Source organism: Diadema setosum, chromosome 18 (genome assembly GCF_964275005.1).
Source record: "Diadema setosum chromosome 18, eeDiaSeto1, whole genome shotgun sequence".
Taxonomy (NCBI): domain Eukaryota; kingdom Metazoa; phylum Echinodermata; class Echinoidea; order Diadematoida; family Diadematidae; genus Diadema; species Diadema setosum.
In genome coordinates, this window is record NC_092702.1 from 15810613 (window position 1) to 15836487 (window position 25875).

General features: G+C 40.4%; 1 protein-coding gene across 2 annotated transcripts in view; it reads left to right on the forward strand.

The window, feature by feature from the left end:
• The window catches only part of LOC140242166 (E3 ubiquitin-protein ligase MARCHF5-like), a 26989-nt gene extending 1114 nt beyond the window's left edge, over window positions 1-25875 (forward strand). The window contains exons 2-5 of one of the 2 annotated variants that reach the window (XM_072321932.1): window positions 295-387; window positions 11048-11253; window positions 19134-19624; window positions 21136-25875. In XM_072321932.1, the coding sequence (XP_072178033.1) occupies window positions 311-387; window positions 11048-11253; window positions 19134-19624; window positions 21136-21249 (888 nt within the window). In that variant the 5' untranslated portion in view covers window positions 295-310 and the 3' untranslated portion in view covers window positions 21250-25875. The remainder of the gene's footprint in view (window positions 1-294; window positions 388-11047; window positions 11254-19133; window positions 19625-21135) is intronic. The other variant, XM_072321933.1, reaches the window with a different exon arrangement.

Here is a 25875-nt window from a genome sequence, read left to right on the forward strand (position 1 = left end):
GCTGTTTCACCTATTTTTTTTTTAACGGAACAACATTGGAAAAACAAAGTCACAATGGACATTTTTTTGGAAGAAGGAAACCAATATGATCAGCTTCGTGGCCAGTGCAGCGATAATCTATTCAATTGGGGGGGGGGGGGGGGGAGGGAAGAGGAGAGAGAGCAAACTTAATAATGATATCCGACTGTGACTGTAAGTCCACATGAACAGCAGAAGTTTTGAGTTTGGTATGTGTGTCTTTACAAATGTTTTTGATGCTGTGTTCATTTCATTGTACATATATTTCCCCTTAAGTATCCTTTTAGCACTGATGACAAGTTGTACCGAGACAATGTCTGAGTGTCCACCAGCACGTGGCTATGGACGGCCCAACAGTATTGATGACAAGTAAGATTTTCAGTCGTATACAAAGGAGGCACAGGTCTGAGTTTCCAGTCGGAATTGTGTGCATAAGGTAATTATGGAATGCTTAACCCACGAAGCGAAGCCGAGTGGTTTAGGCTAAATTCCATAGTTACCGCATGTACACTATATTCCGACTGACGCACGAAAAGAGATGTGCGTCATCTGTTTTATAGAATGGGTAATTTTCTTGCAAAAAACCCATTTTTTCTATCGTGTTACCCAATGACAAATTTACTGGGTACATTTCCTTTGGCTTGCCATAGACGAGAGCCCGATAATCATGCATCCAGTAAAAACCTGATGCATGATTGTTTTTAGCCAATAGGCGTCTCATACTGAGTGCGCGAATGCTTGCTTAGTGCGCGAACCTTTGTTACAATTGTGCGTACTCTTGCTACAAGTGCGCGATAACATGTTTACCACTGTGACTCGGTGTGCGGCTGTACAAATCAACACACAGCTCTCGAACAATGAGATCGCAGGATTCTCGCTACCCATTCTATAATAATCTCTGTAGTGTAACAGGAGCATGCTGTGTCATAAAGTTAGCAGCGACTATTCTCATGTGGCGCAGGAAGTATAGAAATCATACACAAAACTATGCATTGGTGGTTGAAGTCAGAAGAAGCTGTTGGTGGTAGCTGTGCCAACATGACAAGTACAGATGTTTTCAAGATAAAAATTAAAACAGTGTTCAATATTGCTGCATTATTATGCGTCCGCCACAAAGTGTCGCCGGAGGCATTATGTTTTCTGGTTGTCTGTCCTTCCGTCCGTCCCTCCGTAATCAATTTGTGGACAGCATAACTAAATAACCATTTGAGATATCCTAAATGAAACTTGGCAGGTGTATGTATGAGGGGGTGAAGTTGTGCCTATCAGCTTAAGGGCACACATGCTCAAGGTCAAGGTCAAAAGGTCAAGGTCAAATGCACAAATTTCACTATATCCCCCATATCTATGCAATGCCTGAAGGTATTTTCTTGAAACTTAGTGCATACATGTATTAACCAATTGATACCCCTTTCAGGTAATTGTGGATGCGGATAATAGAGCACTAAGTCGTAAAATTTTTGATTACATGAACGGGAGAGGAGTAAAAAAGTGCGCATTATTTGATGCTGCTATTATCCGCAGTATTGCAGCATGAGGAGTTGATCGAGAATACATGAACGCGTTTTACGACTTATGCGCACTAACATTCCACAGTTCGGTCAAAGGTCACTCGATTTCCCGCACAACCGCTGATTGCTGAGCTTGAGCGAGAGCTGTGCATACACGTGAGTATATATCACCGGAAGCATTACGTCATTATAGAGGCGTGCGCAGTAACCATGACCAATACTCCCGTCTTTCGCACCGTTATATGGACGGGCGCTCGTAAAAGTAGCGCGCACTTCATGGGATATATGAATGCGATTTTGATTACTTCATCCGCATTATTTGATGCGGATAATTGAACCGCGATTACCTGAAAGGGGTATAAGATTCTCTAGGTAAGAGTTTTAGGTCATGAGGTCAAAGTTCAAAGGTCAAAGGCCAAGTGAAAATGTTAAAATTTCATTGTTATGCCTCCGCCAACGAAGTGGCCGGAGGCATTATGTTTTCGGGTCGTCCGTCCCATTTTGTTTTTGTCGATATCTCAAGAACCGTGAGGTGGTTTTGCATCAAACTTGGTATGAGGGTATATCCTGGGGGGATGATACTTTGTTTCGATTTTAGGGTCACGGGGTCAAAGGTCAAAGGTCACAGGTTATTTTGTGAAAAAATAGGTTGAAATTTCATGTTTTTCTCCATATCTCGCAAATGGTTCAAGGGACAGTCAAACCTGTCTATAGCGGCCATCCAAGGGAAACGAAAAAAGTGGCCGTTATAGACAGGTGACCGCTATAGACAGGTTATCCAACTTTGTGGGCATTGCCTACAAATGTACATGTATCATCGTTGTATACATGTACATCTATGAGTACCGGGTACGTACATGTTCATGTATGTGTGTACGTATGCACACGTGTGTTTCATGCATTGAACAATGCCGGTGTTCTTGAAATAATTATTGTTGCACAGTAGCATGCGTACAGTTGTGAAGAAAGCTTGATACTAAATGAGCGATGAATGCAGTGATGGCGATCACTGAAATTTGCCCATGAATGACTGGCACGTCTACTAAAAGCAGAAAAACGCGCTGAATTATCATCTCTTTGGCCGCTATAGACAGGTTAAAGGCTACCGCGGGAAACAAAATTTGTGGCCGCTGGCCGCGTTAGACAGGTGGCCGCTATACACAGGTCTTCAACAGGGCTTTTCTCTCGGGGGGGATTTTTCAGTGGGCTATAGACAGGTGGCCGCTATATACAGGTGGCCGCTAAGGCAGGTTTGACTGTATCTTCATGGAACTTAGTATATATGTATGTACCGATGGGCAGTGATTATCTAGGGAAGTTGGGGGTCATGGGTCAAAGGTAAGGGGGTCAAAAGTCAAGGTCAACTCCTCAAAATATCACTACTTTCCTTATATTTATGCAGTGCCTGAAGGATTTTTTAAAAACTTGATGTATGCATGTATAACCCAATATATATTCTGTGGGAAGTTTCTTGCCAAAAGGTCAAAGGTCAAAAGGTCAAAGGTCAAGTGAAAGTGCTAAATTGCACTTCTTCCTCCATATCTCAAAAGTAACTCAAGGTATTATCATGAAACTTACATATTTATGCATGTTCTACCTAACAGTGATTCTCTTTGGAACTGTGGGGTCAAAGGTCAAAGGCCAGGTTTCGATACTATTTTACCATTTGATACTGAAATTATACTTTTTCTCAATACCTTGAAAATTTCTCATGCATAAACTTGTAAAAGGTCAAAAGTCAAGTGAAAATCATCAGTTCCCCCAAATACCTGCACTCTGACGTTTTAATCATTCATCCAATTGAACCTAGTTCTATGAAAGTGAACATTCAGCACATTTGTGGCAAACCTGTCATTTTAATATTTTGCCAATTGTGTGAAACTGTCATCACACATTGTCAAGACATTGTACTATAGACCTATTAGGAGAACCATGCATCATGGCGGAGGCATACACCAGTCGCCGTAGCGACATTTCTAGTTTTCTCCATATCTTGGAAAGCGTTCTAGGTATCTTCATGGAACATAGTACATATACTAGGCATGGGCGTAAATCCCGGGGGGATGGGGGGATATATCCCCCCCCACTTTGAAGGAGGGGGGGATGGCCTGTACAAATATCCCCCCCTGAAATTCTCCCAAGAAAAAGATGTAGGAACAAAAAAAAAAAAAAAAAAAAAAAAAAATGTGGTGATATTGATTTCAGCATTATGGACTATTGCATAGCCTAAAATCTAGGCGGAGAATGCAGTTATTGTTTTTGTAATTTGCTGTTAAGCTAAACGTATGATGCAGCGAGATAATAATTGTCTTTGCCAAGCGATACATCTGATGCGGCGAGACTACGAACAGTGGACGCATCTACCGCGTCCGGTAGGCGCCACGATCGGTGGCAGTTTTTTGTTGTTTTTTTTCGTATAAGAAGACTGCCACCGATTAAAAAAAAAAAAATAAGAAAACAACGACAAACAACTGGATCATAGGCGGTGTATTCGCGCGCATCCACTGTTCGTAGTCTCGTCGCATCAGACCAGCTGCATCCCCACCTATAGGTTATAGGCTACATACTGTAATGCATGAGCCATGACGTTCGCACGCCCGCCTCGTGACGAGAGCATAACTGCTGAACAGTGCTAGCAGCGCTCGTGTACTTCTCTCGCACACCAATGCATGCGGTGGCGTATCTAGGGGGGGGGGGCAAGGGGGGGGCAAGGGGGGCACGTGCCCCGAGCGCCACTCCTTGGGGGCGCAAAAAAAAAAAAAAAACGAAGAAGAAGAAGAAAAAAATTAAAAAATAACAGAAGAAGAAGAAGAAGAAACTCGCCCGGAAGGGGGGGGGGGGAGGGTGGGCAGAAAACCAAATCAAAGAAGATAAAAACAAAACATGATGATGACGCGGACAAAATGACAATTTTCATTGCGTTCACACAAGAATTCCATGTTCTGTAAACTGAAATACAAAAATTTTCGGCTCGCTCGCTGCGCTCGCTCGCCAAAATTTATATAAAAAAAGAAGGTAAGAACAAAACGTGATGATGACGCGGACAAAATGACAATGTCTATTGTGTTCACACATGTCATTTTATATTTAGCAGGCAAAATGTTTCACGGAGCAGCGGCTGCAATTTCTTTCGTTCTGAAGCGATCGCCAATTGGTTTAAAAGAAGGCGCCAACGGTTTCGAACATAGGGGGGGGGGGCGCAAAAAAACCAAACAACAAACAAATCAAACAGATAAGAACAAAACGTAATGATGACGCGGAAATATACAAATTTCGGCTCATTCGCTCGTACTAATTTAGAGTATTTTTCCAAGTCCTCAGTTTGTGGTATAAATCGTTATCTATAAGGCCGTCACTATATCTTTATTAAAATTGTATAAAAAGATGTAATAAGCAAAAAATGACAAGAGTTCCATGTTTTGTAAGCTGAAATACGAAAATTTTCGGCTCGCTCGCTGCGCTCGCTCGCCAAAATTTATCAAAGAAAAAAAAAAAAAAGAGATAAGAACAAAACGTGATGATAATGCGGAAATAGGCCTATACAAATTTCGGCTCACTCGCGCGTCATACTAATTTAGGGTATTTTTTAAAGTCCCTCAGCTTGTTGGTATAAATCGTTATCTATATAAAGGCCGTCACTATATCTTGATTAGAATTGTAATATTTAATAAGCAAAAAATGACAAGAATTCCATTTTTGTAAGCTGAAATACACAAATTTTCGGCTCGCTCGCTGCGCTCGCTCGCCAAAATTTATAAAATTCATTACATTTAAATCCCTCAAAATGACCCCTTTTCAGTGCTTGAAAAAGCATATCATGTGGACTTTGTTTAAAGTCCCTACCGGGATGGGGTTGGGGTTGAAACTTTTTCAGAAATTAAGGGCGCAATTTTCTCGCTTGCCCCGGGCGCCGTTTCCCTAGATACGCCACTGAATGCATGTAAAGCAATATCGACCGTAATGCATGCTTCGGATGTTGAACTACTATCGTAGCCACACTACCAGATGGCAACCAGCTGCATTCAACCAGGGAGGTGCTCTTCCCACCTCCTTGATGCAACACAGTCTGTAGGGCCATGGACGTAGGCGTGAACGAGTGCACCATGCCGAGCGCGATACGACTCACGTCGAGCTCCGCATGAGTTACCCAAAGATCTAGATAAAAAAAACGAGTTCGTTAACAGCCTTGTACGAGTTTCAGTCGTAGGAATTGCAACGCATTTACCCTCTCCATATTGGCTCATATTGCTCAGTTAGTATAATTCGTTTGCCTCCAGAAAAAAAAAAGGAACGGGTGTCGATTCCCATATTTTGCCATAATTTATGCAAGTACCGCCTTTAATCTAACCAAACGGCAGTTTTTGGACTGTAAAATGTCAAAATTTTCAAGCTCGCTCGCTTCGCTCGCTCGCATTGAATCGTCATGCCATTCTCCTGATGTTGCTGCCGGGTAATTACCAGCAGTTGCGCTCGGTGCCCCCCCCCCCCCTATTTTTCAAAGCGAATAAGATATAGCTACAAATGGCAGTTTTTGGACTGTGAAATGTCAAAATTTTCAAGCTCGCTCGCATTTAATCGTTAGGTCATTCTCCTGATGTTGCTGCCAGTAATTGTCAGCAGTTGCGCCCGGTGCGCCCCCCCCTTAATTTCCTAAGCAAAAAATATAGCTACAAACTGCCGTTTTGGGACTGTACAATGTCAAAATTTTCAAGCTCGCTTGCTTCGCTCGCTCGCATTATATTAATCGCTATGCTATTCTCCTGATGTTGCTGCCGGGTAATTGCCAGCAGTTGCGCCCGGTGTCCCCCCCCCCCCTTAATTTTCAAAGCGAAAAAATGTAGCTACAAACGGCAGTTTTGGGACTGTAAAATGTCAAAATTTTCAAGCTCGCTCGCTTCGCTCGCTCGCATTTAATCGTTATGTCATTCTCCTGATGTTGCTGCCAGTATTAAATTGCCAGCAAATGCGCCCGGTGCGCCCCCCTTAATTTCCAAAGCGAAAAAAAAAAAATTAGCTACAAACGGCCGCTTTTGGACTGTACAATGTCAAAATTCATGATCGCGTTCATAATCTTTAGTGTAAGAATTAAGACAAGAAGTTTCTCTCCCATTTTATAGGCAAAATTGTTCAATAATAATCTACATAAAATGTACTGCTACCTTAAACATGTTGGACTGTTTCAAGTCGATAGAACACGCAAAAAAAAAAAAAAAAATGAATCAAATTGCACCATTTACAACATCAATATATGACAAAAAGTTCTCACTGTGGGGAAACCCCCCTTCCACACCCTCCCCCTCGCTCGCATCGCTCCTTCGCATCTAATCGCTCCCCCTAAGATCAAATCCTGGCTACGCCGGTGATAGGCCCCACTATTTAGGCCTTCACAGTGATGTCGCACAGGCGGAGCAAGTGCTGAAATACCACGATGTAGTCATTCAATTATCTATGAATATTTCTTTTTCTTACTTGTTTTTTATAGGAAAAAATCCCAAATTTCACCAAAAGTGTGCACCAGATCGCTGAAAAAAAAATGAATCAAATTGCACCCTTTACACATCAATATGCAAAAAGTTCTCACTGTGGGAGGGGGAAACCCCCTCCCACACCCTCTCCCCCTCTCTCGCATCGCTCCTTCGCATCTAATCGCTCCCCCTAAGATCAAATCCTGGCTACGCCGGTGATAGGCCCCACTATTTAGGCCTTCACAGTGATGTCGCCTTCGCATCTAATCCTCCCCCTAAGATCAAATCCTGGCTACGCCGGTGATAGGCCCCACTATTTAAGCCTTCACAGTGATGTCGCACAGGCGGAGCAAGAGCTGAAATACCACGATGTAGTCATTCAATTATCTATGAATATTTCTTTTTCTTACTTGTTTTTTTATAGGAAAAAATCCCAAATTTCACCAAAAGTGTGCACCGGATCGCTGAATTTGAGGTCTGAAAATGCCAAATTTTCCTCGTGTGGCACCCTCCCCCCGCTAGGCCGCTCCGCTCCCTCGCACAGATATTCAAACTCAAAGTCCCTCCCCTACCCCCCCCCCCCCCATCATTAAAACGGAACGATGCCCCTGTGATGATTGCTTTACTGACTTAAATCAAGAAAATTGAAGAATACAATTTATTAATAGCTACAGGAAAATATCTACTACGTTATTCAAGAAATGGATATCCTTATTAGCATTTTATTGAATTTATTTGGGTATTATTCAGGGCTGCGCTACGTTTTTGAAAGTCGGCTGACAACGAAAAACAAACAAACAAAAACAAGAACAAAAAGTCGTCATATTTTTGCTGCCACTTCCCTCCCACTTTGCATGGAAAAGAGTGGGACATTTGATCCCTGTAAAGTGTGTGTGTGTGTGTGTGTGTGTGTGTGTGAGGGGGGGGGGGGGGGCAAGCTCCCCCCCCCCCCCAGGCTGCGCCGGTCCGGTTATGGGCTTGTAATCGTGGTGATGGTGACTATCGCCAATCATCCCCCCCACTCCTCAGTACGGATTTACGCCGTTGATACTAGGTGTTACAAAAAACATTTCCCACTTATGATCCTTGATAGTTCAAAAACTATACATCAGATAACACTCAAATTGATATGAGCAATAGCTGAATAATGTACAATTTTGTTGGAGGCAGTTTTCAAATGAAAACATGATTCAGTTTCATTAGATTAAACATTGCTTTTTCAGTTAGGTTTCGGATTGTCCTCTATTTACCACCCTCTGTACAAAAACTTTAACTTTGCACAGAAGTCAATTGGTGTGTTCTTTCTGAAATGTGGTGTTTGCAAGCACATGGAAACATGTGCTTACTTTTTTCGTGTGCATGCATTTCACCCTTTTGCCATAAATTCAGACAAGCAGTGCCCTGGGCAATCCCTGATGAATAATTAAAGCATTAATGTGCCTTGGAGCAGCTCTGAACAGGTCATATCCATGTCCATTGTTCAGGGTCATTGTTAGTACCAGGTACTCACTCACATACACGTCATTGGTTCCTGTGTAAAGTTCAGGTTTTGTACAGAGGGTTAAAATTGGACCAAAATCTGGAACCTTACTTTGAAATTAATCATGGATTTCATGAAACTGATATATGTTTTCATATTCAAATCACCTCCAACTAAATTGTACACTATTCAGCTATTACTCATATTAATGACAGTTTTATCTGATATATAGTTTTCAAACTATTAAGCATCAAAAGTGGGAAATGTTTTTTTTTTTTTAACACCTAGTACATATGCATGTATTGACTGGCAGTGATTATCTAGGGAATTTTAGGGTCATGAGGTCAAGATCAGGGGTCAAAGGTCAAGGTCAACCCATTAAATTTTGCTTTTTCCATCATATTTATACAATGTCTCCAAGATTTTACTTGAAACTTTGGCCCGAATTCACGAAGGTGGTACAAATGAAACCATGGTTTAAACCATGGACAAAAACCATGGAATGCCAAGTGTTGCATGCGATATTTCGCTACGAAATCAGTCATTTCGTCGATGAAATGATTATTTTGTAAAGAAATGACAACATTTTGTAACTAAATGAACATTTCGTTAACGAAACAGTCATTTTGTCGACGAAATGACCAATTTCGTAACGAAATATTCTGTTTGACACTTGGCGCTCCATGGTTTTTGTCCATGGTTTAGACCATGGTTTTGTTTGTACCACCTTCGTGAATTCGGGCCTTTGTGTATACATTAGTGGGGCAGATATGTGAAAAAGATGCTCACATCCGGCGGAAAGTATGAAATTTTGCATATAAAGGTATTTAGGGGGGCTGCCTGATTGAGCGCGCGTTTGTAAATGATTGAGTGCGCGCTGTTGTATTTACATTGTGACGTCAGTGAAAGGTGCATTATGCTTTATTTTTGCTGCACTTTTTGGCATGCCCGTGAATGTTAGTCATGATGTTTGTCTTGGCGGCCATATTGGAATTCAAAATAGCGGGCATTGCGTTTGTCAGACACATCACATTATTCCATTTTTTAACTCAGCATGTAAAAATACCTATTTGCAGCTAATTTCCGCGTCACTCATCACTTAGAACTTGAGAAAGGGATTTTGAATTTTTTCGTCAAGGCGGCCATCTTGGAATTCAAAATGGCGGCCATTCTATGTTTGTCAGACACTTCAAATTTATCTGTCATCAAATTCAGCATGTCATAACACTCTTGTGTATCAAATTTTGGTGCCACAGGTCATTTAGAACTGAAGATAGGGATGTTTAAATCTGTTTTGTGATGGCGGCCATATTGGAATTCAAAATGGCGGCTGACCCCGTGGTCAGATCTCTTGGATCCGGCAATTTTTGAAATCAGCGCCCCAAACTACCCTTTTATTCAAAATTTCATACTTTCCGCCGGATTTGAGCATCTCGACCAATTTTTGCTACATATCTACCCCATTACATGTATTATGTACCCAATAGAGATTCTCTAGGAAGTTTTTGGCCAAGAAGGTCAAAGGCCAAAAGGTCAAAGGTCAAGTGAAAGGTGTACTTGATTTCACTTCTTCTTCCATATCTCGGAAGTGGCTGAAGGTATCATCATGAAACTAATATTTATGCATGTTCTGCCTGACAGTGATTCTCTTGGGAATTTTAAGGTCATATAATCAAAGGTCCAGGGTCAAAGGCCAGGTCAAAATTCTAACAATTTACTATACAAAAATTGCACATTTGCTCTATACCTTGAAATTGCACATTTGCTCTATACCTTGAAATTGCCCTATGCATAGACTTATAAAAGGGTTAAAAGTCATCTAAAAGTCCTCAAATCCCCAAATACATGCTCTCTTCGAAAGTGTACCTATTCATCCAATTAAATCTAGGTCAAGGAGAGTGAACACTCAACACGTTATAACATGTCATTTTAATATTTTGCCAATTAGATGAAACTGTCATCACACATTGTCAAGACGTACTATAGACATATTAGGAGAATTATACATTATGGCGGAGGCATACCAGTCACCATAGCGACATTTTTAGTCATTATTATTTTCATTATTATTATTGCTACCATCATCGTGAATATGATTGTTCAATGTGTGGATCATTCGAAGCAAATGATGCATATGATGTTTAATGCACCAATGCATCTACTGAACAAAGTACCATTATTTGATGTACACTGTTCATGTACCTTTTTAACTATCCACAGTCTTCTTTTAGCCAGTCACATTGTTGAATACTTGCATGAATCAGTCCTAGACAACGCTAACATCTGAGAGCAGTATTTCAAAGTCCTGTAAATGTGGAACCATTGATATTTCGCCTCAGGCAAAATTTCAGTTAACATAATTTTGTTTGCAAATTTTGGTTCTTTTGCCTGATTGAATATGGCTGAAATGTTTGTGTGTTAACCTTTACATGATAGTGTTGTGCAACATGAATTTCACAAAAATGTCCATGCCGGGAAATACTTCTATGATCTGATTCATGCCAAGCAGTTACTCCTGCCTTTGAATGCTAAGCCTCTCACTGTCTATGCTCCATACATGTCTGTCTGGACAGGAGAACCTGCTGGGTCTGCTTTGCTACCATTGAGGATGACCATTCAGCCGAGTGGGTGCGGCCCTGCCGTTGCCGCGGCACCACAAAGTGGGTGCACCAGATGTGCCTGCAGCGGTGGATTGATGAGAAACAGCGCGGTAACAGCATGGCCAAAGTAACCTGTCCTCAGTGCAATGCAGAGTACTCCATCACATATCCAGAACTGGGTGCGTTGACTTTTATCTTGGGTTGTTGTTCTCACAGCTCCGTTTTTCTTCCCTCAAATTTCTGCATTTCATTTTCATCACCAATATGGCAGGTACTGATTAGCTCATGTGCACGTTTGATCTTTCTTTTTTTTTTTCTCACATCACTCACTTTCAAAGTGACATATTATGATTAGCAATCTTGTGGGATGTAGCAATTTATGTAATTCATGTTGAGGCAAAGAATTAACTTGAGTAGATCTGTGACCAGATTCATCTGTCAATTAAAACCTTTGGGGAGGCACCCATTTTATTGGTTTTGCAATGAATGCATCTTACACTAGGCTGTAGTAAACACTTTGTTTTTGTCTGGTGGATATGCTGGCAAGCACCACTTATAAGGATTACATAACTGATTATTGTAATTCAGATGCTTACATTGTATCACAGTGAATTACAAAACCCAACTTGCCTGTTAGTACAAATGACCTTTTTTTTTCTGCTCATGTGCAAAGGGGAACTACACATGTAAGAACTGGCTTATTGTTAACCAAAACTATTAAGCCAGTTTTGCAAACACTGTCTTGTGCTTAAAGGGATTGTATAGTTTTGGTTGAGACCTTATTTTAGGTTTCTAATATTTTTTGGTGAGATAATGAGAAACCTCTTCTGAAATATGAAAGAGCATGTAATTCTATGAGGAATTCAATGTTTATTTGATGAAAATTGGTTTTGAAATGGCGGAGATATCAAAAAAGATATCAAAAAAAAAAATAAAGTGTGTGACCCACACGTTATTACGATTGCTTTGTTTTACTTTGTTTTTGGATGTTTCGGTCATTCCAAACCCGATTTTCATCAAATAAACTTTGAATTCCTCTTAAAATGGTATGCTCTCCTCTTAAAATGGATGCTCTGTGCTATATCATCAGTGTTTTCTTGGTATCTCGCAAAAAGTTAAAAGCCCAATTCTCATCTCCACCAATACTGAACCATCCCTTTAACACTTGTTACAAATTTGATTATTAAACTGATTCGAAAAACTGCATGAAGCGCACTGCAAATATATGTTACAATCTGTTATCCATGATCTCGGAGGTTAATGTTGATGCTGAATCGTAGAAGTACAAATATTTTGCATTTCAGTTAATAGTTACATACATACATGAATATGCCTTTCAACACACCTTGCAGCACATCTCTCTCCAGCAGTCTTAGAAGGTGTGTGTGTGTGTGTGTGTGTGTGTGTGTGTGTGTGTGTGTGTTTTTGGGGGGGGGTTTGTGGGTTTTTTTTTTGGGGGGGGGGTGGGAAGGGAGGATGGTGCCTCTTAGCAATCTGTTGGTGGTGCCTTATGTTGTGTGGACACAACTTTTCACCTTCGTTTGTGATGTACTGCTGCTGTACAAGCAGCTTATATGTATGTTATAGTCTTTTGTATGGATCATTAGGTGATACGCTATCAGCGTATCACCTATTGTGATTGTCAAAATCTCTCTTTATTTTTTTTTATTCTTCTTTCTTTCTGGACAATTTTGTGTCGTCAATATCTCAACAATGACATTACGGAATGACATGAAATTTTCAGTCATCATGTCTCATAACAATTTCTAGCCACAATAAGGTTTTCATGACAGTAACATATCTATGACGTCATCTAGGCGCCATTTTGTGATTTTCGGACCTTGTCACATGATCGATCATAACTTCATAACTAGATGTCATTTCTGTATCATTTTCGGTGGACATGAAGTTCAGGTCACGCTCTATCTTACCTTTTAACGCTAGTTACCCAGGTCTTCATTACGCGCGCGTACGCGCGCGTCAAAATTTTAAAAGGCTCAAAACGACTTCCCAATGGGAAATCTCGAAGTTTCAGACAATTTTAAGCGTTTCAAACATTTTCTCGCGTGCGCGTCCGTCCGCGCAATTTCGCGCGCAGAGGGCGTAAGCAACATGAAAATGCAATTTTTTTGACTGATTTGGATTCCTGATACTTTGAGTAACAACATCCATTGATTTTCGATCGATTTCGACCTATAATAAAGGAATGCACTGGCGTCAAAGTTGAAATTCCACGTGCGCGTCTTTCTGCAAATATAGTGAAAAAACATGTCTTTGTTTATTTAGCCATAGCTCTTTAAATCGTCCGTTGACCCTATATTTCTATTGCATATTACAAAAGTATGTGAATTGTAAATAACATTGCTAGTATCAATATTGCCAGGAAAACGCGATGACGTCATCATATCGTCATTTTAAATAAAAAAAGTGGAATTGATTTTTTTGAGGTACTGTTTCTGACATTCATTTGCTCGTATCTCTGTTGTTTAAGCTCAATATTATCCCAAATTCACATATGTTGTACTTTAAACATTTGCCTTTCAAGTCTATGTCATGGTTTTGAAATTTGATGACGTCATCATACTTTAAATTGTGATTGAAAGTAAAGATGCAAAATCGGACAAGTTTACGTGTTATGTCTATGGGAGGTGATTTTTTTTAAAACCATCCATTGACTTGACAACGTTTAAGCACCTTTATCTCAGCTGATTTTGCTTCATTTCCTCTGAAATTTAAGTATGTTGTAGCTGAGACAATAAGCTGCAGTAATCATGCATTTTGTTCTTTGAAATCTTCTCATGAGGTTGACAATTTTGCAGTTTAAAACTGAAAATGAGAATGGAATGCGGACCAAACGATTCCTGATTCATCTTTCACATACATAAGTTTACGTTCCTCTACTTTTCTCGTCGAGACGTATGGCCGAGTGGTTAGAGGCGTCGTCTTAGAAACGTGAGGTTGCACACGTACGGGTTCGATCCTCACAAGAGCACGAAAGAAAATAATTTTTTTTTTTTACTTTTTTTCTTCAATGGAGTACTACACCTTCGTCCATGTAGAAATCACGTTTGCATGTAAACACACCTATACGCACACACTCACACAGTATACCTTTGTTTTGCGTTGGAGACTGCATTACTTCGACTGCTGCAAAATTTTGCAGGCTGGGCTTTTCAAACTGATATAGTATATTTAACAAAGTGAAATTTGTTCATATCAATTCAGTAACACAATGTAGTCGTGGTTACTTTGTGCTGATTTATACATGTAACAAGCTATACATTTTTAAAAAGGTATTCAGTCTTCTGTATTGATGATTATTTGTCATTTAGTGGTTTTTGTGGAGTTTCAGATAGTGATAAAAAGTATGGATGATATTAAAGTGCAGCGATAATTCCTACAGTTAGTTCAAAGTTGTGTTACAGATGTTTGATACATACATTTAGCATTGTGTGTGTGTATATACGTGTGTATACAGGTTGGCCATATAACACATTCTAGACAATTAATCTTAATTGATTAGCAAACGTGATCAGCTATGGAACTGAATAAGGTACTAATGTATGATGTTAATGATTCTAATTAAACTGTGACGAGTTTAAAGGGATAGCATAACTGTGTGTAAAAATAAGGCAATTATAAGGAAATTTTAGGGCAATTTGATAACCATGCCTATAATAATTTCATACAGGTACTAATACCTGCCTCATCTTCATGCGGTAGATTGTCGTGTCAGTAGCAAACTGACAACGTACGATGAATGTGTTATCCATTGAACAACTGTCTTTCAAGTCCATAACGTTCCCCATATTTTCCCGTCGAGACGTGTGGCCGAGTGGTTAAAGGCGACTTCTCAGAGACGTGAGGTTGCGGGTTCGAACCCCACAAGATCACGAAACAAAATACTTAGATACTTTACTGTTTTTTTTTTTCTTCAATTTTGTATTACATATTCGTCCATGTAGAAATCACGTTCGTATATAAACGCACCTATACACACACAGAGACACACACACACGCCATATCCCTCTTTTTTGTGTGTTGGAGACCACATTGCTTCGACTGCAGCAAATTTTGCAGGTTGACTTTGTCAAAGCGATCATAGTATGTAATGACGACGACTGAGGTGTTGTACTTTGAACAATTGTCTTTCAAGACGATGTCATTGTTTTGTAATTTGATGACGTCATTACATTGAAAATTGTGATTAAAGGCAAGGTATCAAAACCACCCGATTATAGGTTTTATGTCTGCGGGACGTATTTTTCCCAAGTTGCCAGAAATGGCATAGCGACCTCAGTCGTTACAAGGCCGCTTTTCCGTCTAGCAATGCAATAGATGTTCACACGGCCACGTTAGTTGAGTGGGCATTGACTTTCCCCCTGTTATATCTATACATTGTTGTTGTTTTTTTGTCTTACCATTTCCGTGGATGACCCGTGGCCGAGTGGTTACAGAAACGGTTTCGCATGCACGCTCAATATAACTTCAAGGTGCCTATATCACATTCTTTTCTTTGTCGATCACAGATGACCGTCATCTGATGACCACAAGCGTATCACCTAACTCGTCCTCAATGTGACGAGTTTTCATGTCTCGTTTTTTTTCTTCTTGCACCTTACCATATCTTTCTCTATCTGTATCTGATTCTTGCTTTGACTAAAATAGATAAGCACAACTACAAATTGTGACTTGCGTAGAATAGACTTTGACTCTGTTAAGGTCAAAGTTTTCCAGTATGTATAGTCTAGAAATGTTATCTCTGTTTTTACATTTTCTTTTTCACTTTTGCCTGTTTCCACCTCTACACCATGTTGTGTTAATACACTCCATTCCTTGTTTGTCTGCATCTATTGATATTCCTTTGCTACCATGACTGTATGAAAAAAAAAAAACACACACACACACACAAACAAATAAGAATAAGAGGTTGCAACTGTTCCATGTTACCCAAGAAGTAAGATTTGCTATACACCTGTACATATTTATACCGATCACATGGCAACAAATAGGATAGCCTGGAATTTCAAGATTAAGATCAAGATCAAAGTCTAAATGGAATTGTATGAAGATCATCTGTTATTGATGTTAATATTTGTTTGTTTCTGAATGGATCTTGCCAGGGTAATTATTAAAATTTGAAGAAAAAAAAAAGCAAATCACCATGTCAATCTATAGTGTTTGACTAGTAAATGAAAATATCAAGCCTGTCCACTTAGATTGAAGGAATTGTTGGGACTTAAATTTTGAGGTACATACATGTACAGTGTAAATGTACCAAGCATAGAGATTGCAACGTTTAGCTTTTCTACCTTTGTTTATTTTTCCTTTTTAGCTCACCTGAGCCAAGGGCTCAAGTGAGCTATTGCGATCGCCCTTCGTCCGGCGTCCGTTGTGTGTCGTCTGTCGTGCGTAAACTTTTTACATTTTCATCTTCTTCTTCTTGAGAGCCCCATGACCGATATTCACCAAACTTGGCAGGTAGCATCCCTAGGGGGATAGAATCTCAATTTCAATGGGCACCATGGCCCACCTGGGGGGCCCCAGGGGGGCCCAAACCCCCTAAAATTAAGGAGTCTTTAAAAATCTTCTTCTCTAGAACCAGAAGTGATAGGGCTTTAGTTAATACTATGAGTTAGTACATTGATGACTGTAGTTTCAAGTTTGTTCATGGGGGAATCAGGGGTGCCCCCTTGGGACCCAGGGGAGGGGTCCTAATGGGGCCTAAATTGTACATTTTCATCTTCACTTTGAGATCCCCATGTCTGATTTTCACCAAACTTGGTAGGTAGCATCCCTAGGGGGATAGGATCTCAATTTGTTCAAATGGGCACCGTGGCCCACCTGGGGGCCCCCAGGGGGCCCAAACCCCCTAAAATTAAGGAATCTTTAAAAATCTTCTCTAGAACCAGAAGTGACAGGGCTTATAGATAATACTATGAGTTAGTACATTGATGACTGTAGTTTCAAGTTTGTTCATGGGATTGGCGGAATCAGGGGTGCCCCCCCCCTCCCCCCCCCCCCCCCCCCCTTTGGGACCCAGGAGAGGGGATGGGGATGGGTCCTAATGGGACCTGAATTGTACATGTTCATCTTCTTTTTGAAAACCTCATGATGAATTTTGACCAAACTTAGCAGGTAGCATCCCTAGGGGGATAGAATCTCAATTCCTTCAAATGGGCACCATGTCCCTCTTGGGGGCCCCTAGGGCCCCCCCCCCCCACATTATGGAATATCTAAAATCTTCTACTCTAGAACCAGAAATGATAAAGCAAAGTTAATACCATGAGTTTGTACATTGATGACTTTAGTTCCAAGTTTGTTCATTGCAGATCCAGGGCTGCCTGCACCCCCCCCCCCTCCACCCTCCACCCTGGAGTTGAGGAGGGGGGATCCACATAATGCAGATCTAAGTTTCCAATGTTCTCAGGTATGAGTGTGCAAGAATGCATGGAAAGTGAAATTGCAATACTCAGGTGAGCGCGTGACCCCCGGGTCTCTTGTTGTTTATTGGAATAAGATAGACAATGTAGTCTTAACACAGTAGCACGATGTCCACAAGCTATACTACACTTAAAGGTACTGTATTAGTTTTGACAGCTCAGTTTGTTCTGTGTTCACCCTTCATACTTTGTTGGACATTTCATCTCTAACAAGAGTAATTGCTATTTGACCTTCTTATGGCACATTCATAATTCATAGCAGTTCATTGAGCTTGGTATGGCAAAAACAAATGAAAGTTGTCTTCAGATGTTTGAAAACTCATTCAATCCTTGTTACTTGTGAAAAAAAAAAATAGATATGGTGAATGGGTGTACAAATATCAACTGACATTTGCATTTTTAGCTAACCTGAGCCAAAGGCTCAAGTGAGCTATTGCGATCGCTCTTCGTCCGTCGTGCGTCGTCCGTCGTGCGTAAACTTTTTACATTTTCATCTTCTTCTTGAGAATCCCATGACTGATTTTCACCAAACTTGGCAGGTAGCATCCCTAGGGAGATAGGATCTCAATTTTTTCAAATGGGCACCATGCCCCACCTGGGTAGCCCCCAGGGGGGCCCAAACCCCCCAAAATTAAGGAATCTTAAAAAATCTTCTTCTCTAGAACCAGAAGTGATAGAGCTAAGTTAATACTATGAGTTACTACATTGATGACTGTAGTCTCAAGTTTGTTCATGGCGGAATCAGGGGTGCCCCCCCCCCCTTGGGACCCAGGGGAGGGGGTGGGGAGGGGTTCTAATGGGGCCCAAATTGTACATTTTAATTTTTTTTTTGAAAGTGCCAAAATGAATTTTTATCAAACTTGGCAAGTAGCATCCATAGGGGAATAGAATCTCATTCCCATCAATTGGGCACCATGCCCTAAATTTGGGGCCCGAGGGGCCAAAATTGTAAATTTTCATCTTTTTTTGAAAGTGCCAGTATGAATTTTCACCAAACTTGGTAGGTAGCATCCCTAGGGGAATAGAGTCTCATTCCCATCAAATGGGCACCATGCCTCGACTGGGGGTCTCAGGGGGCCTAAATTGGGGCCTAAATTGTAAATTTTCATCTTTTTCTTGAAAACCCCATGATGAATTTTCACCAAACTTGGCAGGTAGCATCCCTGGGGTTGGGGGGGGGGGGGGGGAATAGAATCTCAATTCCATCAAATGGACACCATGCCCCACCTGGGGGCCCCCAGGAGGTGTTCTCAGGTAAGAGTCTGCCAGAATGCATGGAAGGTGAACTAGCGATACTCAGGTGAGCGCGAGACCCCGGGTCTCTTGTACATTGATGACACTGATCTGCAATGAGTCAGAATTCAAGGCCTTGACACTGATTAGAATTAATTGCATGGTGCCTATACTGTAACCATGCTGTAACTGTACAGTGTACTCCTCAGTATTTCATTAAGTTTAATTATCATTGCCATAATTTCAACTTCCCAGAGCACCATTTTCAAATTTCTCATGACGTTTTTATCTATTTTTTGATATATGAAGGTACATTTTGAAAAGAACTATCAGGTATGTATTGTGAGTAATGCATGTCTTTGTACGTGTTTGATCTCAACCAGGACCCATTGTATTCATCTTGGATGCGGTAGATAGGTTCATCTTCAAAGTCTGCCCATTTGCAGCGGGAGGCATCGTGGTTGGGTCAGTGTACTGGACGGCTGTCACCTATGGGGCTGTCACTGTCATGCAGGTCCTCGGCCACAAGGAAGGGCTGGACGTGATGGAGCGGGCGGACCCCCTCTTCCTCCTCATTGGCCTCCCCACCATCCCCGTCATGCTCATCCTGGGCAAGATGGTCAGGTGGGAGGACTATGTCCTGCGCCTCTGGCGGAAGCACTCCCCGAAGCTCCCATTCTGGAACTACCTGTTTCCCGAGGAAAGCATGAAGGTGCCCACTGTACCTCGCGCTGCAGCGGAGCCTCAGGCCATCTCGGACCCTGTCTCTGCAACCAGGGTCCTCTGCGGTGCCCTCATCTTCCCCACCATTGCTACAATGTGTGGGAAGCTCATGTTCAGTTCCTTGAACTCCAACCTGCAGAGAACTATCTTGGTAAGCATTGGAAATAAGCCGCAACTTGTGATCACTGCAGATTTTGTTCTTGGTGTTAAAGGCCTCTATCCTGGCAGAGTCCAGGAGGCAATAGGTTTGTTCATCTGTCTTGTCTGTTATTTCCAGATTTGATTAAGATTAATGTAAGAAATATCTTTTGGGGGATTTTTGGGATACATGGGTTAGTCATGCTGCACAAAATGTTGCTGCTGTGATAAGATTTTTGTCAAAATCCCTGAAGGTCAAAAGTTGCTGACCTTTGGCTACAACTGTTCAGGCCACAATTTCAACTTTGAATGTCATGGTGATATTATTTGTTTGGAAGGGAAGAATATAATGGAAGGCAAGTCAAAGGTCAAAGGTGTGGGTAATTCATTCAACATTGATTCAGCAGTCATTGTCCAACCATATTGTCAGCTAGAGCCCAGGCAGTTATGTGATTTGATTGGAAGGGAACTAGATAGATACTGCATCCGCCGAATATTTCGCGAGGTGGTTATTTTTGCAAATTTTGCGAGTCATAAGTGCTATTCGCGAAATTAAAGACACATGAAAATATTGACCCTGATCCCCATATGAATATGACCTATTCGTATACGATTCTCCCTTCAGTACAGCACTCCATGATTGCAAATTTAACCACTCGTGAAATCGTTGGGAAGTCCCGATTCGCGAAAATTTAGACTCGCTAAATATATGGCGTATACAGTAGATGATTCTGCAATTTAATTGCCAATTGAGAAAGGTCACTATAAAAGATCGCTGAGCTTTGAAATTTAGCAAGATCATAGTTTTCCAGCCAATTCATAGTCAGGAAAATCTAGCGGAAATGGCATTAATTATTATGAATGTAAGTGATAGTGAAAGATATATTTTCCAAGTCATTGAATGGGATCAATGGACTGCATCCATCCATCCATCCATCTATCCATCCATCCATCCATCCATCCATCCATCCATCAATCAATCAATCAATCAATCAATCAATCAATCAATCAATCAATCAATCAATCAATTAATCAATCAATCAAGGGCCATGCTTGAAGCAGAATTTATTGATCATGTGAGAAGACTAAGGCATCCTTCTACCCACTATTAGGGATATTCTTTGGTATTGTTATTATATATAGTATCTTCTTCGGGGGGGGGGGATGATTTTGGCTTTAGTTGTGGCTGCAGCTTTGTGGTTCTATCTCCATCACATGGCTCTATTTATGCAACCATGCATTCTCTATTTGATGGCATGCTCAATGTGTCATAACTTATCACTTATCTGAAACCAAAACTTAATTTATTTTGCAATTGAATGTATAGTATATCTCTTTAAACATTCAACAATAGGTGAACCAACCTTATCCAGTTGTCCAAGGCTAAGACATGCTTTGCATGCTCTGGGAGGATGAAAAGTACATGTAGATTGTTACTAGAAGGCTGTATCACATGTCAAGTTTTGGTGTTGTTCACTGTTGTGTTTGGAATTAATGAAGTATCCATTTCATTTTTCATGATAGGGGGGCATTGCATTTGTTGCGATCAAGGGTGCCCTGAAAATCTTCTACAAGCAGCAGCAGTATCTACGGCAAGTTCACAGGAAAGTGCAAGATTTCTCAGAAGAATCCCGGTAGCCCGGAGATGGAAGATTATGAAACGTGCACCGAGTGCTTAAAATGATGCAATTGAACTGGATAGGATATCAGTTTGCCCTGCAAAACCCACATGCAGCAGCAGAGATCGAATAACATTCACAGAAATTATTCTGACTGTGAGTACGGATTTGATTTATCAAACTGATTTCCTGAGCAGTTGTTGGCAGGTTCTCGGGAGAGCACTTGGATAGACAGTCCTTCTGATACCAGTCACGTGAGACTGAATGAAGCAGTTTCAGTGAAACGGACTCAGTCATTCAACTATCAGGTGGAGTTTGATGGTGTGTCATTTTAGAGTCACTCTAGTGGGTTGAGACAGTTTCCTCCACTGGAGTAAAGCAGAATATTGGAGTAGGAGTTTGCTGTTCTCCCACTGAAAAATCTTGGAAGGTGTTGGATTTGCTGTTACACTCACCAGGAAAGGAGGAGGCTGGTGAACACTGGCACAAGCAGTGCCACTAAAAAACAGAAGTGTCACTGCATTGTTAAAAACAAAACAAAACAAAACCAGAAAAGAATAACAAAATGATATGTATGCTACTCTGATGTATGTGTATGAAAAGCAGTGTTTCTATTCACTCTGAAATCAGTGCTGTTTTTGCCGTCAGCCCAGGAATTGAGGATGTGTATAGCATGATACTTATAACAACCATCTGAGCTTGAACACCTTGTGGTGTTATGCCTGTCTATAGATGTAGTGTCTTGCCTAGCATAGTTCAACAACTTTGAGAAGGGTTTAGACAGCATTCTGGACCCCTTTGTTCAAGACCTCCCAAGTTTCTATATTTGGCATAAACTTTCCCCCTTGCCTTTGCCCTGTTCCATGTAGTGTTCTGTTTTTACCCCATAACAGTAGGTAAATATAGCCTTTATTCCTGGCAATAAGTCTTGTTGGAATAATCACATAAAGAGATTCAGTCCGTTATCTGCTGAGAATTCCTCCCCAAGAGCACTAGAACAGCAGCACAGAGTTTTGAGACACCCCTTTGTTGATTCATGCCATGTGTAGCCACAACTTTTCCAGGGGAAGACCTACATAATTAAGAGATTATTTGGCACATAGGCAGCATGCCTACTGTCACTAAATCTGAAAGCTCAGCATTACTGTAACTTACATGAAAGAAATTGTAAGCTACACCAAAGCAATTCTGGTCAGAACATAGTATTTTAATGATAGCACATGTAATGGTGCACTTTTGAAATTACAGAGTGTGTATCACTCTTGCATGAAATAACAGCTTCCAAATTCCACTGTGCTTGTGATGTTTGACAGGATGAAATTACAGCAAAACACAAAATAACTGAGAAAGAAAAAACAAAGTGAAGCAAAGATAATGGCAGCTGCTGTATGGAGAAATGTAAGGTGGAAAATGTATTGACTGACTGTTACAATGACACTGGATTATATTGCCCAGACCACTCACTACCTGTATATGTGAGGCATGTGATATTAGATGATGGAGCATGGGGCTACCTTAGGCAGTATACTCTGATATCTTAACCCCACAAAAATCAAGGCCATCCATTCAACTGTCCCTGACTGTACCAGGCATACCAGTGTACATGTAAGGAGGAACATTGTAGTGCATGTAAACAGGCCATGATGTGACAAATATAACAGAAGTGGTGCTAAGAAGTGAGCAAATGATAAGACCTCATTTGCACTGAAGTGGAATGCGTAACAAAGATTAGGTACTGTAAAAGTGAATAGTTTTGCAGTGTGGATATTTTCGTGCATTTGGCGTTACCAGAAACTAGTGCAAAAACGAAAGCATGTAAGTATTTTTCCTTGCCATGTGTTCCACTGATTTATGTCTTGATTGTGCGAAATTAAAAGCATGCAAAATTCACATTGCCCTGCAGTCCCTAGCAGATGACATCCTACATTGTTTTGGGGCAGGTGAATATTATGTGATCTGGTTGGACAGCTAACTTATTTTGTTCCTTGACTTTTGGTCACCACAACTGTGTAACTTTTCTTTATGAACTTTAAGTAAGTCCATAATCATAGCCTTCTACTACCCCCCCCCTTTTTTTTTGTCAGCTAGCAAGAGTGGGAAGGTAATTATAGTAGGGACTACAGTCGATGTGATCGCAGAATGCAGTCTTACATCGTCTTGTACGTCCCTTCACTGCAAAGTGACAAATTCTACGATGTAACAACTGTGACACTGTGTTTACTTCCTGTTGCATTATACAAATGTAATGTGGATTGGTTTTAGTATGTTCAAGGTATTCTTGGCAGTGCTTTTGTGCACTGTCACCAAGCCTTATATGGCAAGGTTATGTACACACAGACATTTCTCAGCTCTTAGGGTATGTGCTGTTACTATTCATTTCAAATGTTTTCTCTGTTATTCATGAAATTGCACCATTTATTGGTCAATAGTACCAATGTAAATGTAATTTGATCATTCAAGTATGATCGAGAACCCTTGAATTATCTGTTTTTGTATTTAATCGTTACTGGATGTAATATGGAGAGATGTTATTAGTTATGTACCGTTTGTACAAATTTAATCACATTGTAGATATATTTATGATATCTGCTGAATGTTCAGATTCAGATGCAGTGTGTACCATGTGTATGATAATTTGACAGAAGCCTTTATTTTTTTCTCTTTTTTTTCAGAAACTGTTATAGAGAGATGTAGATCCTGTTATGTTTGATGTAGTCTCAAAAGACATAAATAATAGTTTATGACTTTCTATAAAGATGTCTGTGAAACAGGCCTGCTCAGCTTCCAGCTGTCTATGTTTGGATATTACTTTGGGGAATAGTGTGGAGTTGATGGAAGTTTGGGCATCACACATAAACCCTGTACTTTGAATTTTCATGGCAATAGCTACAAATGTAGTATGTTCCAGTAACACTTTTTCTCTTACGTGATTTGAGATGTGTAACATGGCATGTGTGCCCCTTTCATTGTCTTAATATGGTTAAGGTCAGTTTATGGTAGCATTTGAATCTTCTACACAGTGTCAGGTCCAATACTTTCAACACAAAGTTATTAGCATGATTCTTGACATTTTCATTAGTGTTGCTGTGAAAATGAATTGTTTGAATTCGGTAGTTAATCTATGGTAATATCCTGTACTTCTTTTTTTCCCCCGTCAAGAATGGTGAATTGTACAATGTGTCTACATATTTCTTAATTTGCATGTATTATAGCATTATGAATATTTTTTCAACTGTTTTGAGGCATTGCATAGCCCGTTTGCATACGTTAATGTACATTTTGTAACTTGAGATACAATAGTAGTTTAAGCAAATAGCGTGTATTACATCTTATACAGTGCACTCCCGTTATAACGAACACGGTTATAACGAAATTCCGGTTACAACGAAATAAAATTTAGGGCCGCAACATTATCAACTCTATGTATTTTTATTGTTTATTCATTCGGTTATAACGAAATTTCGTTATAACGAAAGAAAACTGCCGGTCCCGAGGACTTCGTTATAACGGGAGTCCACTGTACACTGTACCTGTAGCAGCTTTCTGCTGCAAGCACCTTCAAGATATACCCTTTTATAAATTGAGGTACTGTATACGCCGTTATTTTCGCATACAGATATTTTCGCGAATGATGAGATCATAGACATTTTCGCGAATCGACGCCGACGCTTACGTTAATGCTCTATTAACAAAGCGCATGGAGACAATTTCGCGTGTTGTTAAATTCGCGATCCAACTGCATTTCGCAAAATTCGCGAAAATTAAACCCTTGCGAAAATAACAGTTTATACAGTATTATAGTAGAGACATTTAATGCTTTATTTAGTCCACCCTTCTAAAATTCAACATGATTAAAGGCAACACATTATCAGTGAGCACTGGTATCTGAAACGAATGGCACTGGCAGCAAGCTTTCTGATGAACATGTAACCACATTTCAGTATATAAAACTTTCTGCCCCTAACATTTCTTCATGCAGTGGTTTGGCACACTTCAGTTGTTCAGATACATCAGTACTTTTCATATCTGTATTAATTTCTTGTTTTTGTTTTGTAGCTTCTCGTATCAGCTCTTCCTTCAAATATAAGTTTAAATAGTATTAGTATGAAGTCAATGCCATACATACGGGGGACTTCAAAGAAACAGGTCCTCCATTTTGCTTCACCGTGTCTCGGCTGACAAGGCCAGATACTCAGATTTTTAATATGGATGGACTGTTGTTAGTTGAAGCATAAAAATGACTCCAATTGTGTTGACCTGTAGTCAAGTGCATGTTGGAATGAGAGGCGGTCCCAGTGTCAAACAAATAGACAGTAGTTGCAACACGGTAATCACAGCAACAACAGAAACCACTTGTACAGTGTAACTGTGACAGTGGCAGATACATATGTGAAGTCCTTGGAGATATAGCCAGTCTTTCATAAAATGGTGTTCAGCATAATGGGAATATTGTTATGACTCATTTATAAGCCCCTACATGTACACCTAGTCACAAGTTAAACATTTTTTCTTTTTTGTACGTGTGTGTCTTTCTGCATTCAGTTAATTTCCCCAGAACCAAGTAATGCTATAAAGTTTTTGAGTGTAAGAATACTGTACACTCATATTCTACACTTCAGCCATAAAGATAGGATGCACTACTAGA